Raw genomic sequence first — 19,815 nt, 5'->3', positions numbered from 1 at the left:
ATAGTAACATAGTAACATAGTAGATGATGGCAGAAAAAGACCTGCACGGTCCATCCAGTCTGCCCAACAAGACAACTCATGTGTGCTACTTTTTGTGTATACCCTACTTTGATTTGTACCTATGCTCTTCAGGGCACAGACCGTATAAGTCTGCCCAGCATTATCCCTGCCTCCCAACCACCAGCCCCGCCTCCCAACCACCGGCTCTGGCACAGACCGTATAAGTCTGCCCAGCACTATCCCCGCCTCCCAACCTCCAGCCCCGCCTCCCACTACCGGCTCTGCTATCCAATCTCGGTTAAGCTCCTGAGGATCCATTCCTTCTGAACAGGATTCCCTTATGTTTATCCCACGCATGTTTGAATTTTGTTACCGTTTTCATCTCCACCACCTCCCACGGGAGGGCATTCCAAGCATCCACCACTCTCTCCGTGAAGAAATACTTCCTGACATTTTTCTTGAGTCTGCCCCCCTTCAATCTCATTTCATGTCCTCTCGTTCTACCGCCTTCGTATCTCCGGAAAAGGTTTGTTTGCAGATTAATACCTTTCAAATATTTGAACGTCTGTATCATATCACCCCTGTTTCTCCTTTCCTTCAGTGTATACATGTTCAGGTCAGCAAGTCTCTACTCATACGTCTTGTTACGCAAATCCCATACCATTCTCGTAGCTTTTCTTTGCACCGCTTCGATTCTTTTTACATCCTTAGCAAGATACGGCCTCCAAAACTGAACACAATACTCCAGATGGGGCCTCACCAACGACTTATACAGGGGCATCAACACTCCCTTTCTTCTGCTGGTCACACCTCTCTCTATACAGCCCAACAACCTTCTAGATACAGCCACCGCCTTGTCACACTGTTTCGTCGCCTTCAAATCCTCAGATACTATCACCCCAAGATCCCTCTCCCCGTCCATACCTATCAGACTCTCGCCACCTAACACATATGTCTCCCGTGGATTTCTATTCCCTAAGTGCATCACTTTGCATTTCTTGGCATTGAATTTTAATTGCCAGACCATAGACCATTGTTCTAGCTTCTTCAGATCCTTTTTCATGTTTTCCACTCCCTCCAGGGTGTCCACTCTGTTACAGATCTTAGTATCATCCGCAAATAGGCAAACTTTACCTTCTAACCCTTCGGCAATGTCACTCACAAATATATTGAACAGAATCGGCCCCAGCACCGATCCTTGAGGCACTCCACTACTCACCTTTCCCTCCTCTGAGCTAACTCCATTCACCACCACCCTCTGGCGTCTGTCCGTCAACCAGTTCCTAATCCAGTTCACCACTTTAGGTCCTATCTTCAGCCCATCCAGTTTATTTAAAAGCCTCCTGTGGGGAACCGTGTCAAAAGCTTTGCTGCAATCTAAGTAGATTACGTCCATAGCTCGTCCCTGATTCAATTCTCCTGTCACCCAATCAAAAAACTAAATGAGATTAGTTTGGCACGATTTCCCTTTGGTAAAACCATGTTGTCTGGGATCTTGCAACTTATTGGCTTCCAGGAAATTCACTATCTTTTCCTTCAGCATCGCTTCCATTACTTTTCCAATAACTGAAGTGAGGCTTACCGGCCTGTAGTTTCCAGGTACTTCCCTATCACCACTTTTGTGAAGAGGGACCACCTCCGCCATTCTCCAATCCCTCGGAACCTCTTCCTTCTCCAAGGATTTATTAAACAAATCTTTAAGAGGACCCGCCAGAACCTCTCTGAGCTCCCTTAATATCCTGGGGTGGATCCCGTCCGGTCCCATGGCTTTGTCCACCTTTAGCTTTACAAGTTGTTCATACACACTCTCTTCTGTAAATGATGTTGTATCCACTCCATTTTCATTTGTACTTTTTCCAGTCCATCGCGGTCCTGCTCCAGGATTTTCTTCTGTGAAAACAGAACAAAAGTATCTATTTAGCAAATTTGCTTTTTCTTCATCACTATCTACATAGCGGTTCGCAGTATCTTTTAGTCTCACAATTCCCTTTTTAGTCATTCTCCTTTCACTAATATACCTGAAGAAATTTTTGTCACCCCTCCTTACATTTCTAGCCATTTGTTCTTCCGCTTGTGCTTTCGCCAGACGTATCTCTCTCTTGGCTTCTTTCAGTTTCCTCCGGTATTCCTTCCCGTGTTCCTGTTCTTGAGTTTTTGTGTATTTCTGGAATGCCAACTCTTTAGCCTTTATTTTCTCAGCCACTTGTTTGGAGAACCATATCGGTTTCCTTTTTCTCTTGCTTTTATTTACTTTCCTTACATAAAGGTTTGTTGCCCTATTTATAGCTTCTTTCAGCCTGGACCATTGTATTTCCACTTCTTGTACTTCCTCCCAGCCCATCAGCTCCTTCCTCAGGTATTTCCCCCATTTTAGTAAAGTCAGCATGCTTGAAATCCAGGACTTTGAGTTTTGAGTGGCTGCCCTTCACTACAGCAGTCATATCAAACCAAACCGTTTGATGGTCACTGCTGCCCAGGTGGGCACCCACTCGGACATTTGACACGCTATCCCCATTTGTGAGCACCAGATCCAGCATCGCTCCCTCCCTCGTGGGTTCTGTTACCATTTGTCTGAGCAAAACACTTTGGAAAGCATCCACGATCTGTCTACTTCTCTCCGATTCCGCCGACGGAACCTTCCAATCTACATCCGGCAGATTGAAATCTCCCAGCAACAGCACCTCCCTCTTCTTTCCTAACTTTTGAATATCTGCGATCAGATCCCTATCTAGTTCCTCCAGTTGTGTTGGGGGTCTGTAGACAACACCCACGTGGAGTGAGGTTCTATCATCTCTTTTTAAGGTGATCTATATCGCTTCTTCTTTTCCCCAGGTCCCTGTCATTTCAGTTGCCGTGATATCATTTCTCACATACAGAGCTACTCCTCCACCTTTACGACCCTCTCTATCCTTCCTAAATAGATTATAGCCTGGTATGTTTGCATCCCATTCATGGGACCCATTTAGCCAGTCTCTGTGATTGCAACAATGTCTAAGTCTGCCTCCACCATCAGGGCTTGAAGGTCATGAACTTTATTGCTTAGACTGCGAGCATTTGTGGTCATCGCATTCCATCTACATTTTCTGGTATGTGTTTTAACATTAGTGATTTGGGGGTGTCTTAACCCTTTAGGTACCTTCCTATCTTTTTGTTCCACCTTCATTCCTTTTTCTTCTGCATCCGTTCTATTTTCAGGAATATCACAGTGCTGTAATGGCGCAAAAGAATTCTGTAGGGGCAACACTTGTGAGGGTGGATGCTTGTGTGTCACATAACGAACTCTATTTTTAGGTGGTTTTATCCTTTGAGGCAGTGGTGTGAATTTGGTTTGATTCTGAGCAGTATGATTTTGGGGCGTCTTTGACGCTGCTTTAAGTGCATCTAATTCCTCTTTTAGTTTACTAAGCTCCTGTTCTAAACTAGCGAGCTCATGACATATAGGACAAGCTTTTAGTGTCCAGATGATTGGCCTTGAAACTAAAGCACCACAATTATTACAGAGAATAAGAGTCATGCTGATTTATTTGGTATGAATAGGTATGCTATGATGGCGTTAAGAGTATGCAAGATTTTCTTTACTCTTAAGCCAATCAGGCAGAGAGATTTGTATTTGGGTGGAGTTAATTTGTGATAAGTAGTGTATTTAGGAAAGCTATTTAGGAAGTGGAAGTCCTGGGGTGGGTGGGATGAGGGGCATGGTGGGGGTGGGGGGGGGGGGGGGTTAAAATTTAAAACGTGTGGAATGTGTTTGTTGTAAAACCTATCTCTAGAATTGTATTAAACCACTTATCTACACAGCTAGTTAGGATAAGGGGAAGACAAGGTTACAAAATGCACCAGAAATGTCCAAAAGCACAGTTTTAGAGTTCTAAGGACGACCAAATTTCAGGATTTGGGAGTCCCTGACCATATTTTCGAAACGAAAGATGGACGTCCATCTTGTTTCGAAAATACGGGTTTCCCCACTCCTGGATGGGGACGTTTTGCGAGGACATCCAAATCGAAACGAGGATGTCTCTTTTGATTATGCCCCTCCATGTTTCCAAAATTTCTGTCTAACTCCCATGTTAATATGGTCTAATTTCAAGAAATCACAAAGGCCACAAGTTTATAAATTGATTGTCTGTCGAAACAGCCATGTTTTAAAACTGGACTTATGCAGCTCCAAAGGAACAGAATTCCAGAGAATTGGTGCAACACATCTAAATGTGGTGTTGAGAGTTGAATCAAGTCAGGGCCTCTTATAATTAGGTATTATGAAGGGGTCCTTTTACTAAGCCACAGCAAAAAGTGACCTGTGGTTGTGAGTTGTGGTTTTGGCGCACACAGGGCCAATGTTTACCACGTCTGGGAAAAAGGTCTTTTTTTCAATGGGTTGGGAAAACGGCCTGCAGTAAAACTGAAACCAGTGTGTGCTTATTTACAGCCTAAGCCCTTAACGGGCTGAGGGGAGACGGCTGAGGGGAGACATGATAGAGGTATATAAAATAATGAGTGGAGTGGAACAGGTGGATGTGAAGCGTCTGTTCACGCTTTCCAAAAATACTAGGACTAGGGGGCATGCGATGAAACTACAGTGTAGTAAATTTAAAACAAATAGGAGAAAATATTTCTTCACCCAACGCGTAATTAAACTCTGGAATTCGTTGCTGGAGAACATAGTGAAGGCGGTTAGCTTGGCAGAGTTTAAAAGGGGTTGGACGGTTTCCTAAAGGAGAAGTCCATAGACCGCTACTAAATGGACTTGGGAAAAATCCACAATTTCGGGAATAACTTGTATAAAATGTTTGTACGTTTGGGTAGCTTGCCAGGTGCCTTTGTCCTGGATTGGCCGCTGTCATGGACAGGATGCTGGGCTCGATGGACCTTTGGTCTTTTCCCAGTATGGCATTACTTATGTATTTATGTACTTATGATCTAGCAGTAAGGGCTCTCGCACTACATAAGTACATAAGCACTGCCACGCTGGGAAAAGACCAAAGATCCATCAAGCCCAGCACTCTGTCTCCGACAGCGGCCAATCCAGGCCCCAAGATCCTGGCAAAAACCCAGAATTTAATAACGATCAATGAACTTTTCCTTCAAGAATCTGTCCAGACCCCCTTTAAACTCAGCAAGGCCAACTGCCGTCACTACCTTCTCTGGCAATGAGTTCCAGAGTCTAACCACACGCTGAGTAAAGAAAAACTTTCTCCAATTTGTTTTAAACCTACCACATTCTAATTTCATCTTGTGTCCCCTAGTTCTATTATTGTTAGAAAGCGTAAACAAACGCTTCACATCTGTCCGCTCTACCCCACTCATTATTTTGTAGACCTCTATCATATCACCCCCTCAGCCGCCTTTTCTCCAGGCTAAAGAGTCCTAGCCGTCTTAACCTCTCCTCATAAGGTAGTCGTCCCATCCCTTTTATCATTTTCATCGCCCTTCTCTGCACCTTCTCCAATTCCTTTATATCTTTTTTGAGATGAGGCGACCAGAACTGAACACAATACTCCAGGTGCGGTCGCACCATGGAGCGATATAACGGCATTATAACATCCTCATGCTTGTTTCCATCCCTTTTCTAATAATACTCAACATTCTGTTCGCCTTCTTAGCCGCCGCAGCACATTGAGTGGAAGATTTCAACGTTCTATCCACGATGACTCCCAGATCCCTTTCTCGGTCCGTAACTCCTAAAGCGGAACCTGCACGGAGGTCGGACGGCACATGCCAATTAATGCCGGAAACGCCACATGTGGTAGGAAATTTAAAAAAAAAAATTGCCCCGGCAGTATGGGTGTGCTCCAAATCCAAAATTACCGCCAGGGGGTGTGCTAGCCTGACGGTAGTCTAGATTTGGCATGCACAGTAAGTGCATAGAGCTTACCATGCCTTTGTAAGAGGGCCCCAGAATTCTGTTGCGATGACCTTAGTAAAAGGAGCCCTTAATGTTTTTAGAGTATCAGTCTTTATAGAGTTTGATTCATTTTTTATGTTAGGGGTTAGACCCATTATTTTTATACATAGCTGTAATCTATTGGCTGTGATTCTCATTAGCACTTTGTATTGTTTTATTCATTTTTTATGTAACATTTGGATATTCCTATCTTTAATTTTATGCTTTTTATCGAAACATTTCATTTAGATGTAATTATACAGTGGGGGAAATAAGTATTTGATCCCTTGCTGATTTTGTAAGTTTGCCCACTGACAAAGACATGAGCAGCCCATAATTGAAGGGTAGGTTATTGGTAACAGTGAGAGATAGCACATCACAAATTAAATCCGGAAAATCACATTGTGGAAAGTATATGAATTTATTTGCATTCTGCAGAGGGAAATAAGTATTTAATCCCTCTGGCAAACAAGACCTAATACTTGGTGGCAAAACCCTTGTTGGCAAGCACAGCGGTCAGACGTCTTCTGTAGTTGATGATGAGGTTTGCACACATGTCAGGAGGAATTTTGGTCCACTCCTCTTTGCAGATCATCTCTAAATCATTAAGAGTTCTGGGCTGTCGCTTGGCAACTCGCAGCTTCAGCTCCCTCCATAAATTTTCAATGGGATTAAGGTCTGGTGACTGGCTAGGCCACTCCATGACCCTAATGTGCTTCTTCCTGAGCCACTCCTTTGTTGCCTTGGCTGTATGTTTTGGGTCATTGTCGTGCTGGAAGACCCAGCCACGACCCATTTTTAAGGCCCTGGCGGAGGGAAGGAGGTTGTCACTCAGAATTGTACGGTACATGGCCCCATCCATTCTCCCATTGATGCGGTGAAGTAGTCCTGTGCCCTTAGCAGAGAAACACCCCCAAAACATAACATTTCCACCTCCATGCTTGACAGTGGGGACGGTGTTCTTTGGGTCATAGGCAGCATTTCTCTTCCTCCAAACACGGCGAGTTGAGTTCATGCCAAAGAGCTCAATTTTTGTCTCATCTGACCACAGCACCTTCTCCCAATCACTCTCGGCATCATCCAGGTGTTCACTGGCAAACTTCAGACGGGCCGTCACATGTGCCTTCCGGAGCAGGGGGACCTTGCGGGCACTGCAGGATTGCAATCCGTTATGTCGTAATGTGTTACCAATGGTTTTCGTGGTGACAGTGGTCCCAGCTGCCTTGAGATCATTGACAAGTTCCCCCCTTGTAGTTGTAGGCTGATTTCTAACCTTCCTCATGATCAAGGATACCCCACGAGGTGAGATTTTGCGTGGAGCCCCAGATCTTTGTCGATTGACAGTCATTTTGTACTTCTTCCATTTTCTTACTATGGCACCAACAGTTGTCTCCTTCTCGCCCAGCGTCTTACTGATGGTTTTGTAGCCCATTCCAGCCTTGTGCATGTGTATGATCTTGTCCCTGACATCCTTAGACAGCTCCTTGCTCTTGGCCATTTTGTAGAGGTTAGAGTCTGACTGATTCACTGAGTCTGTGGACAGGTGTCTTTCATACAGGTGACCATTGCCGACAGCTGTCTGTCATGCAGGTAACGAGTTGATTTGGAGCATCTACCTGGTCTGTAGGGGCCAGATCTCTTACTGGTTGGTGGGGGATCAAATACTTATTTCCCTCTGCAGAATGCAAATAAATTCATATACTTTCCACAATGTGATTTTCCGGATTTAATTTGTGATGTGCTATCTCTCACTGTTACCAATAACCTACCCTTCAATTATGGGCTGCTCATGTCTTTGTCAGTGGGCAAACTTACAAAATCAGCAAGGGATCAAATACTTATTTCCCCCACTGTACATATATACATACATACTTAAATTCTGTATTTATGTTTATGACTCATAAAGGTGGATGTTCTTTTTTGTAGTACTGCTGACCAGTGGCGTACCAAGGGGGCGGCGGTGGGGGCGGTCCGCCCCGGGTGCATGCCGCTGGGGGGTGCTGCGGCGCGCGCCTGCTGCGAGAGTTCGCTAACTTCTCTCGTTCGCTGCAGCTTCCTCTGCCCCGAAACAGGTTACTTCCTGTTCCGGAGCAGAGGGAGCTGCAGCGAACGAGCAAAGTTAGTAAACTTGCAGCAGGCGCGCGCTGCGGCACCCCCCCCCAGCGCCATGCACCCGGGGGGTCTTTCGCCGGGGGGGGTCCGCACTGCATCGGGGGGGGGGGGGGGGGCGCTGCACCTGGGGGGCGGGCCGCCGCCCCGGGTGTCCACCCCCCTAGGAACGCCACTGCTGCTGACTCCTGACGAAGGCCTCGTGCTGAAACATGGGCCGCGTTGAGTCCCCTGTGCCATGGATTGATGTTTATTGTCATTATAGACTCCCCTCGTTGGAGATGACATGTTTTAAATAAATACTGAATCCGTCATCTATTGTTGCTCCTCACTGCTTTTATCCATGTTCTATCACCGTGGGGACAATATCCTTCTCCTGTTTGTTCGAAATAAGGACGTGGCCATTATGAGGAAAATAGAAATGTACTGCCACACTAAAAGTGGCTTCAGCGCGTGGGAAACCTACTCACTAAAAATAGCGCAGGCCATTTTTTAGCACAGCTTAGTAAAATTACTCTTTAGTGTTGATATTAAGATAAGACTGTTTGTACTTTGGTTTAAACAGGGATTTGAATGTCGGATCTGGTCCATCAGATATCAAAATGGCAAAGGAAATATCTTAAATTTCTGAAAGCCCCAGCAACAGCAGGCTGAGATTTTAATAAATGCATCATCAATCTAAATGGTAAAAGTTAATTAATTTTTATAGAACCATTTCAGACTTTAGTGCCTGACTGTAGTGTTTTAATTAAACAAAGAATTAACAGAGGCTATAAATTGCACCAGAGCCTTTTGAAAAAAAAAAGTTGTTTCTTTAATTTAAAAGCCTTGCCGATGATGCCGAGAAAGAGACTCATAAAGCTACAGGGGCTGCACTATACGAATATAAATAACAAAGGCATGTCACTGCAAAGAAGCCTGGGCAAGAGCTGATAAGAACTTCCCGGCACACCTGCACCTTGATAAATGGAACACAGGGACATTTTGATTTGCACCTGGGCATGGGGAATTCTGTGAACGTTGTATACTTAGACAATAAAGACTTGAAATTTACATCTTTAATTCTGGGCACACAAAACAATTAGGATATTACAACGGAACGGACCTTTTTCACAGGAAAGAATAATGGAACATTAATGTGGTCTCCGGTGTACTTTTATTAGAAGGTTTTAGGGCCAGATGTATTGAGCTTTTCCCTCACAGAAACAGAATGGCAAAAAGCCTTAGGAAATCCCGTTGGTACTCTGGTCTCCCTGCTCCTTATACACTGATCCCCTAATATTCAAAACCATTTTACTAATCAGGAATGGCAGCTGGCTGATTATATGGCACGTAACTGGCTATCCGGCAATATTCAGTGGGGGATAGCCGGCTATTCCCTAATAAATATTCCCAGTTAGCAACTAGGAGATAATGAGATGTATCCAGTATGTTTTTTATAGCAAAAAAGGTGCCGGTACTCAAATGCTAGGCCACCCTTCAGGGGTGGGGTGATCACTGAGAGACCCACCCCACAATAGCCAGGCCCCCTGCAACCAGTCACAGAATCTATGACAAGGCAGAATTGGTGTGTAGAGCCTGAGCTCTTTCATTAAAACTTTGGGTCCATGGGTCAATTTTAACAGAAAATGGAAAAGGTGCTGGTACTCAGTACCCCCAAGTAGCCCCTCAAAAAAGTCCCTGGCTATATCGCACGATATAGCCAGCTATTGTAAGCGGCCACATTGGGCCGTGTAAATAGCTGTAATACCTTTTGTCAGTTTAAACTTAACCGGCTGTCTCTGAATTTCAACCTAGCCGGTTAAGTTTAAACCAGCCAAAAATTAACCAGATATTCAGTTCCGGTCACCGGAAATGGCCCTGCATTGAGTATTTGGACTGATCACCGACCACGGGAGTTAGCCGGGCTCCCTCCCGCAGTCTGAATATCGGCTCCTGGATATTGTGTGTGCAAACCTATGTAATATCAGTGCTTTTTTCATGGGTAAAAGGTGTTGGTTCTCACAGAGGACCAACTTTAGGGGATACTATCTATGGCTAACTGCACTCCCTGTTATCAGCTGCAGAGTATATAAAAAGGCAGCGTAGCAAATATTACACCAGTCCCTAGAACACCAACACACCTATTATTTGGAACAAGCACCTCATTCACATATATGCAAAATGCATATAAAACCTCACCACACACAAAGTAAATGACCACAAATTACAAATAGAAACGTATGTTGAAAAACTGAACTGGAAACCCCAAGAAGCCAGACTCTAAAGCAGTGGAATAGGCCCACCCAAAATTGTGGCTTCCTTGTTAAGGCTTTAGGGGATCCTCAAGCTCCACCAGCTGAAAAGGTCCTGCTCCAGTGGCCCAGAACACTCCCATACTCACTGTAGCCGGCAGCACTCTCTATGGGCTGCTACTGCACTGGCTTATCCCCCTTCCATGCATGCTCAGTTTTTGTGCATATGCAGAAGGGGGGAGGGCAGACTTGGCAGCAGCCCATAGAGAATACTGCTTTCTGCAGTGAATATGGGAGTGTTCTAGGCCACTAGAGCAGGATCTCTTCAGCTGGTGGGACTTCAATTTGGAGTCATGGGGGGGTGGGGGGGGTGGGGGAGGGAGGAATAGTGCATGCAAAACTCTGGCCACAGTTGGTGGGGATCCATAGAATATAATTTCCTAAGCATGAATTTGAAAAAGATAAGCTGTTTTTTCAATTTTTAAGTCACATTTATTGGATTACCAAGTTGTAATGCTTTTTTGTGAGGAGGTTTTTTGCCGACGATCTGAAAAATATCCTACAACGTTGTGAACGCAGGGTTAAACAAGGGTTCTGAGGCTTTTTCCTCCCTTTTGAATATACTTTGGTGCTTAATTTATCACTATAATTCAAGCTGAGAAATGCTATACACCTATACACCTGTGACCTTCCCTCCCTCCCTTCTCTTCCCACCCAAGAAATCCCTGTCTCCTGGTATACTCGGGGGTTCTGGGAATGACTGCTCTCTGTGGGAAAGGGATTTGGCAGTCAGGTTCAAGGGTTGGGGCTCATGCAGCTTTCTGAATATGACACAGTATATGCTTGAAAAAAATGTAACGCCGATTTTTAAAAAAGGTTCCAGAGGAGATCCGGGAAATTATAGACCGGTGAGTCTGATATCGTTGCCGGGCAAATGGTAGAGACTATTATTAAGAACAAAATTACAGAGCATATTCAAAAGCATGGATTAGGGAGAGAAAGCCAACATGGATTTAGTGAAGGGAAATCTTGCCTCACCAATCTACTACATTTCTTTGAAGGGGTGAACAAACATGTGGATAAAGGTGAGCTGGTTGATATTGTGTATCTTGATTTTCAGAAGGCGTTTGACAAAGTACCTCATGAGAGACTCCAGAGGAAATTGGAGAGTCATGGGATAGGAGGTAGTGTTCTATTGTGGATTAAAAACTGGTTAAAAGATAGAAAACAGAGAGTAGGGTTAAATAGTCAGTATTCTCAATGGAGAAGGGTAGTTAGAGGGGTTCCCCAGGGGTCTCTGCTGGGACTGCTGCTTTTTAACATATTTATAAATGACCTAGAGATAGGAGTAACTAGTGAGGTAAATAAATTTGCTGATGACACAAAGTTATTCAAAGTCATTAAATCATGGGAGGATTGTGAAAAATTACAAGAGGACCTTACGAGATTGGGAGACTGGCCGTCTAAATGGCAGATGACGTTTAATGTGAGCAAGTGCAAAGTGATGCATGTGGGAAAGAGGAACCCAAATTATAGCTATGTCATGCAAGGTTTCACGTTAGGAGTCACGGACCAAGAAAGGGTAGGTGTCGTCGTTGATGATGCGCTGAATCCTTCTGCTCAGTGTGCTGCTGCGGCTAAGAAAGCATATAGAATGTTAGGTACTATTAGGAAAGGAATGGAAAGCAAAAATGAGAATATTATAATGCCTTTGTATCACACCATGGTGCGACCGCACCTCGAATATTGTGTTCAATTGTGGTCAATGTATCTCAAAAAAGATATAGTGGAATTAGAAAAGGTGCAGAGAAGAGCGACAAAAATGATAAAGGGGATGGGACGACTTCCGTATGAGGAAAGGCTAAAGTGGCTAGGGCTCTTCAGCTTGGAGAAAAGGCGACTGAGGGGAGATATGATAGAGGTCTATAAAATAATGTGTGGAGTGGAATGGGTACATATGAAGCATCTGTTCACGCTTTCCAAAAATACTAGGACTAGGGGGCATGCAATGAGGCTACAATGTAGTAAATTTAAAATGAATCGGAGAAAATATTTCTTCACTCAACGTGTAATTAAACTCTGGAATTTGTTGCCAGAGAATGTGGTAAAGGCGGTTAGCTTAGCGGAGTTTTTAAAAGGTTTGGACAGCTTCCTAAAGAAAAAGTCCATAGACCATTATTAAATGGACTTGGGGAGAATCCACTATTTCTGGGATAAGCAGTATAGAATGTTTTGTACTTTTTTCGGATCTTGCCAGATATTTGTGACCTGGATTGGCCACTGTTGTAAACAGGATGCTGGGCTTGATGGACCTTTCGTATGTCCCAGTGTGGCAATACTTTTGTACTTATGTACTTAAGATGATATTCATCAACTGACCGGCTAAGCTATAGCGGCCAAAGATAGGCCTGCTATTCACATGGCCCGATTTGGCCACCTAACTTATCTAGCCAGCCAGCCACTGAACATCAGCATTGACCAGCTATAACATGTGACATAGCTGGTTATCTGGCTAGCTGCTAAGCACTAATATTCAGCCGAGATAGCCGGCTATCTCATGCTGATTATTGGCACTTATCCAGCTTAAGGCTATTTAACTGACCAGGAGCCATTCCTGGGCGCTTAAATACCATTGAATATCAGGCAGAATGTGTTTTTATTTTTTATGCATGTTTGGGTTATCCAGATCTGAAAGCAGAATTCATTCTAGTTTTGTTTGTTATTTATTAAAACAAATCTTTAAAACCACTCAATAGGGTAACTGTTGGTTTTTTTAAGGCAGGTCAATTAAAATACTAATTTTTTGTTTTGGATATCAGAGTGGTTCTTAGTGAAGACTCAGTTTTTCTCCACAATTGGGAGTTTTTTTCACACTGTTCTATTTTTCCTGGCTTATGACTAAGCCACTGATGATGATGGATGCTCCAGTACAGCCAGCCAGTAATTTCTAGATAAACTGGCATACCTGTGGAGTTGTTGAGACTTTTGTTTATTGAATTATTATATATGTTGCCCTTTTGCAGTTCTCGCTGATACCAGGTATTTGCAAGCATTTTTTGAATACTACTTAATTCACTCCACCATATAGAGTATACATATGTTAATTTTATAATAGGACACTTGGTTTAAGAGGGCAATTACATAGAGATATTTTATAAAGACACCTAAGGGGCAATCCTACAACTGGGCACCTCCATTTAGGAGCCACAAGGATGCATGGTAAGAACCTATTGTATAATAGAACTTGAGTGCTCAGGTTCCACTGTAGAATATAGAATACTAGTAAAAAAAGGCCTGTTTCTGAACACAATGAAACGGGCGCTAGCAAGGTTTTCCTCGGAGTGTGTATCACTTTGAACTTCTTTGCATTAAATTTTAACTGTCAAACATTTGACCATTCTTCCAGTTTTTTTGTAGATCCCTTCTCATATCATCCATTCCCTCCAGGGAGTCCACTTTGTTGCAATTCTTGGTGTTTTCCTTCTAACCCTTCAGTAATGTTACTTCCAAATATGTTGAATATAATCGGCCCCGGTACTGATCCCTGAGGCACTTCACTAATTACATTTCTATCCTCTGAATAGATTCCATTTACCACCACCCTCTGCCGTCTATCTGTCAACCAGTTCGCAATCCATCTCACCACTTCATGTCCTAACTTTAGCCTGCTGAGTTTATGAGTCTCCTATGAGGGATAGGATGTTGAAATCTTCCGCTCAATGTGCTAGGGGACACAAGAAGAAATTAGAATGTGGTAGGTTTAAAACAAATTGGAGAAAGTTTTTCTTTACTCAGCGTGTGGTTAGACTCTGGAACTCATTGCTGGAGAAGGTAGTGATGACAGCTGGCCTTGCTGAGTTTAAAGGGAGTCTGGACAGATTCCTGAAGGAAAAGTCCATTGATTGTTATTAAATTTTGGGATTTTGCCAGGTTCTTGAGGCCTGGATTGGCCGCTGTCGGAGACGGAGTGCTGGGCTTGATGGACCTTTGGTCTTTTACCAGCGTAGCAGTGCTTATGTACTTATGACCGTGTCAAAGGCCTTACTGAAATCCAAGTAAACTACATCCAGTGCATGTCCACTATCCATAAGTTCTAGTATTTGAGATATTTATGCATACAAGAGGCGCATAAATGCAGATGCCTAGATAGAATTGCCCTTATAGATGCCTATCCAGCTTATTTTCGAAAGAGATAGCCGGCCATCTTCTGACACAAATCAGGAGATGGCCGGCCATCTCCTAACGCCGGCCAAATCGGTATAATGGAAAGCCAATTTTGGCCGGCTCCAACTGCTTTCCGTCGCAGAGCCGGCCAAAGTTAAAGGGGGTGTTTCGGAAGGGTATGGGAGGCGGGATGGGGGCATTGTTAAGACATGGCTGACCAGCTGATAATGGAAAAAAGAAGGCTGGCTCTGAGGAGCATTTCGCTGGCTACACTTGGTCCTAAAAAAAGTGCCCCACTGGAGGGAATTGGGGATGACCTTCCCTTACTTCCCCAGTGGTCACCAACCCCCTCCCACCCAAAAAAAAGAACAAAAACAAAACCTTTTTGCCAGCCTCTATGCCAGCCTGAAATGTCATACCCAGCTCCCTGACAGCAGTATGCAGGCCCCTGGAGCAGTTTTTAGTGGGTGCAGTGCACTTCAGGCAGGTGGACCCAGGTCCATACCCCCCCTACCTGTTACACTTGTGGTGGTAAATGGGAGCCCTCCAACCCCCCCCCCAAACCCACTGTACCCACATCTAGGTGCTCCCTTCACCCATAAGGGCTATGGTAATGGTGTAGAGATGTGGGGAGTGGGTTTTGGGGGGATTTGGGGGGCTCAGCACCCAAGGGAGCTATGCACCTGGGAGCTATTTTAATTTTTTAATTTTTAGAAGTGCCCCCTAGGGTGCCCGGTTGGTGTCCTGGCACACCAGGGGGACCAGTGCACTACAAATGCTGGCTCCTTCCATGACCAAATGCCTTGGATTTCGCCGGGTTTGAGATCGCCAGCATTAGTTTCCATTATGGGCGAAAACCGATGCCGGCCATCTCAAACCCGGCCATCTTTGACATTTGGCTGGCCCCAACCGTATTATCGAAACAAAAGATGGCTGGCCATCTTTTTCGATAATACGATTCGGGACTGCTTTTTGCGGCACCGGCCAAATAGATGCATATTGTGAAAAATTACAGGATGAACTTAGGAAGTTGGAAGACTGGGCATTCAAATGGCAGATGAAATTTAATGTGGAAAAGTGCAAAGTGATACACATTGGGAAGAATAATCCAAAGCATAGTTATTTGATGCCAGGTTCCACCATAGGAGTGAGAACACAAGAAAAATATCTAGGTATAATTTTGGACAATGTGCTGAAATCTTCTGCCCAGTGTGTGGCAGCATCCAAAAAAGCAAACAGTGCTAGGAATTATTAGGAAAGGGGTAGAAAATAAGACAAAGAATATTGTAATGCCTCTGTATCACTCCATGGTGCAACCACACCTTGCATGTTGTGTGCAATTCTGGTTACTGTATTTTAAAAAAGATAGAGCAGAATTAGAAAAGGTTGGAAAAAAGGCAACCAAAATGATTAAGGGTATGGAACTTCTCTTGTATGAGGAAAGGCTAAAGAGATTAGGACTCTTCAGGTTGGAAAAGAGATGGCTGAGGGGTGATATGATGGAGGTCTACAAAATACTGAGTGGTGTAGAATGGGTAGAAGTGAATCAATTTTTCACTCTTTCAAAATGTACAAAGACTAGAGGACTCTCAAGGAAGTTACATAGTACTACTTTTAAAACAAACAAGAGAAAATATTTTGTTTACTAAATGAATAGTAAAGCTCTAGAATTCATTGCCAGAGGATGTGGTATCAGAGGTTACTATATCTGGGTTTAAAAAAGGTTTGTACAAGTTCCTGGAAGAAAAACCTATAGTCTGCTATTGAGATAGACATAGGGAAATCCACTGCTTGTCTCTGAGATCAGTAGCTTGAATCTCGTTACTATTTGGTACTTGTGACCTGAATTGGCCACTGTTGGAAGCAGGATACTGAGCTACATGGACCCAGTAAGGCTATTCTTATGTTCTTATGTGAAGTCCACTTCACTGACCACTAGACTACCCCTCTGCACTGCCTGGATGACTGTGTGGCCAGTTCACTTGGAATGGTGCCAGACAGATGTCCCCATGGCTTGTTTTTCCCGGAGGCATTTTGTTTCTCCAAAAAATGGTATCTATAGATGGACAGGTTCAGCCTGAAAATGTCTAGCTCAAACCCATAATCAAACCAGAAATGCAGACATTTTCTGGGTTTGATTATGACCATGAGCTAGACTTTTTTTTGAGACATTTTCAGCAAAATATATCAATTCGGACTTAGATATCATATCAAAAATGCTCCTCCACCTGTCTGTAAAATAATGCATAAACAGCAGGGATTTTATCCACCTTGTATGTTTTCTTGAGCAGGTGTAAACGTTGGCACGTAGATTATTCAAATACATGACTAGATTCGCATATTTTGCAATCTACATGCTTCATATTTGTCAAGTCTAATCAAACTTCACCCCTGCACATTTCTATCAGTAAAGTATGCAATATTATGCCATCATATGTACTTTTATGCCAGCAGGTGTTTTATAAGAGGCCTTTTGCCTGCATGATGTATTGCACACAACATTTGGCATAATCTTTCTGAGCAGATTCTGACTGGTTGCATTTTGATTTTTCTCACACCTGAATGTCCTGGTATATGTGCACAAGAAGAATCAGAATCAGCTATAGTATTTAAAATATGTTCTCTGGAACAACTTCTGTTTGAAATGGAAAGTCTTAGGTCCCAAATATCAGCATAAAAATAGCATTTTTTCTTGGTAATGTAATTAGTGCACTATAATACCAAGGTCTCCCTTTCATACAACTAATTAGCCTACAGACAATTTCATTCTCAAGTCTTTCATGCAAAGAAATTACAATGTGGCTACATAAAAAAAAATGTTTTCCCTTCTGCACTCCATCTTTGTTCCGCTTTATTCAGATGGCTGCATGAACCCTTGGCACCCTGATGTCAGGAGGGGCATCTCCTCTAATTAATACTTTTGGTAATGCTTATTGGTCTACAGGGACTAACACTAGCAACAGTCATCTGCCTTCCCTCCCTGTATCTGAGTGCACCATTGTTGCACCTCTGCGGCATTCCCAAATCCAATCAGAACCAATGGAAGGGGAATCTAAACTTGGATCCCCTGAGGCAAAGTACAGCACTCTGGGTCTGGAGCAACAGTGTACTTTTACATTTTGGAGGGCTCTGAGTTCTTCTACATTAAAGTGTTAGACAGAAACACAGTCTTCTATGGATTAGCATACCCTGCAGTAGCTATTCCATGAAGAGTCAGAAGCCATGAAGCCATTTTTATTCTTTGCTTATTTATGGTTATCAATTTTCATTGTATTTTATTGAATTTTTTTTATTGTACTATAAACCACTTTGCTGGCTTCTGAAAGGTGATATATCCAGAATCTAATAAAAAAATAAACATTTTTTTTTGTTAAATGTACCTCTGCACCAGCTGCTTGGTAACCTCTTGTTCTTGTCAGCCTGCCTTCATACTTCAGCACAATCTCTTTAGCTTGTCTGCAAAGGAAGACACATTTGAAACTGGAAAAACAAAATTGGCTCACTGTAGTTTCCAGGCAGTATGATAGTGAAAAGAGGCATTGTCCAACATTGTAGAGTGTTTGCATTCAGCAGCAGACAGGGATTCCATATTCTGCTAGTTTTATAGGATTGACAGCACAACCCTGGTTTGCAGCATTAGGTCCTTCTTGTGGGTGCTACATTACATTACTGAAACTGCACTGCATTAAGCTGCCACTAAACTGAGTGAGATGGTGTGAGGGAGTGAGAGAAAAAAAACAACACTTTTTTTGTGTCCATAAACAAAAATGTTGTATTGACAAGATTACCCCAAAGTGCAGAAATGTTCAATTATTTTCATGGCTCGTTCTTTTCTGTGAAATTCCTGTTTTCTTTGAACAAACATTTCCATGAAGAAATACTTTCATTTAAACAGGTTAGTAGCCTACCTGAGTGCCTTTAACTTTTGTCTCATTGGCCAAGGTCGACAGCGAATGTCTGCCATAATCTCTTTTTGAAACTGTATATTCTGGAAAATTGTCTCTGGGTCATTACTATCCTCTTTTCCATCTCCATTCTCATCGTCATCTGAATTACTGAAATTCAGGAAGATGGAAGAGTTAGAATAAATGAGATATCTGCATTTTCTTAATTTGTAATTTTCCTAATTTTCTGTAAGCCACATTGTGCCTGCATGTGTGGGAAAATGTGGGATACAAATGAACCTTAAATAAATAAATATATTTTAATGACGATTTTTACAGTATTTTGAATCCAGGTATTATTATTATATGAATCTACTTAATTCCATTAAACCTCATAAATCAGATTGCAACGACAGTGTGTGGTGTTTATATCCAAATCTCACAGCAAGGCAAAGTGATGAATCCAGTACAGGCACAGAGTTCCTAGGAAAATTCCACCTGATATTTTCAGGATTCTTTCATGCTGCTTGGATTTTCTTCTGGGTAAGCTGTTGAACTTCAGTCTTCTTAAAACAAATAGCTTTCTGCTCATTAATCTGTTTTTTTAAAATTATTATTATTATTTTCTTTGTAGGTTGCCTTGCCTTATTCCAGGAACAGAAGTTACTGTCCGTGGTCCTGAATTTCACGATTTTTTTTTTTTTTTTTGCCACACGTTGCTAGTACCAAATGACCCTTTGACAGCAGCGCTAGGAACTGTCCCAGAAATAGGCAACATCTTTGCTAAGAAGTTCTCTTCCAGAAATACACAACATTCAGGTAGAAATCACATTTATCCTGCATTCAGACGAGTCTAGAATGAATATAACTTTAAGGAAAGATACAACAGACTTCCATTCTTTCCAGAACATCTTTCAAATATAAATTGGAGCAAATGTGAATTAAACTCTTCTCCTAGATGTGTTATGTTGATTTGAATTGTAGAAAAAAAATGAAATTAGAACATTTCTTACCTGTGAGGTGGCTCCTGGTATGAGGTGTATATCCGACTGGCTTTCCTCTTCACACTTTTGTACCTTTTAGATTTGAGAGGTCTAAGAGTAGTAGATCCACTTACTGTTGTCATTAGCAGAATCTTAGATCTTTCCCAGCTAATTGGATATTAGAAATTTCCTGGGTGCAGGGGGTTCCCATGCAGTTGCAAGACTGGACAGATTGTAACTCTGTGTTCAGAAAGCAGGAGAGCAGAACAGCTCGTCAGTGGGGTGGGCAGGGGGTGGAGGGGAGGGAACGAGTAGCCAAAGCCTTAAAGGGCCAGCATGTACTATACCTCTGCAATGCAATGAACTTACAAGACAGTTCAAGAAATAACTGTGGGATGCATCTTATAATTTAGTGAAGATGAAAGGCTTGATTCTAAAAGTGTCTTCATACAGGCAAAAAAATTGATCAAACCCTGTAAGATGGGAACTGTAGCAGATTGGCCTTTCAGACACGATGAAAACAATCAACCTTAAGAATGAGAAAGAAATAATCTACTCAA

The 19,815-nt window shown here is 42.9% G+C and overlaps 1 protein-coding gene across 1 annotated transcript in view; it reads right to left on the bottom strand.

The window, feature by feature from the left end:
• Window positions 1–19,398, bottom strand: part of TMC3 (transmembrane channel like 3) — an 86,406-nt gene extending 67,008 nt beyond the window's left edge. The window contains exons 1-3 of the mRNA XM_030192011.1: window positions 19,286–19,398; window positions 18,297–18,443; window positions 17,769–17,844 (exon numbers count right to left, since the gene is read on the bottom strand). Of these exons, the coding sequence (XP_030047871.1) occupies window positions 17,769–17,844; window positions 18,297–18,443; window positions 19,286–19,398 (336 nt within the window). The remainder of the gene's footprint in view (window positions 1–17,768; window positions 17,845–18,296; window positions 18,444–19,285) is intronic.
• Between the last annotated feature and the right edge of the window lie 417 nt (window positions 19,399–19,815).

This window comes from Microcaecilia unicolor, chromosome 1, assembly GCF_901765095.1.
Source record: "Microcaecilia unicolor chromosome 1, aMicUni1.1, whole genome shotgun sequence".
In the NCBI taxonomy this organism is placed as follows: Eukaryota; Metazoa; Chordata; class Amphibia; order Gymnophiona; family Siphonopidae; genus Microcaecilia; species Microcaecilia unicolor.
This window is presented reverse-complemented; position numbering and strand designations above follow the sequence as displayed.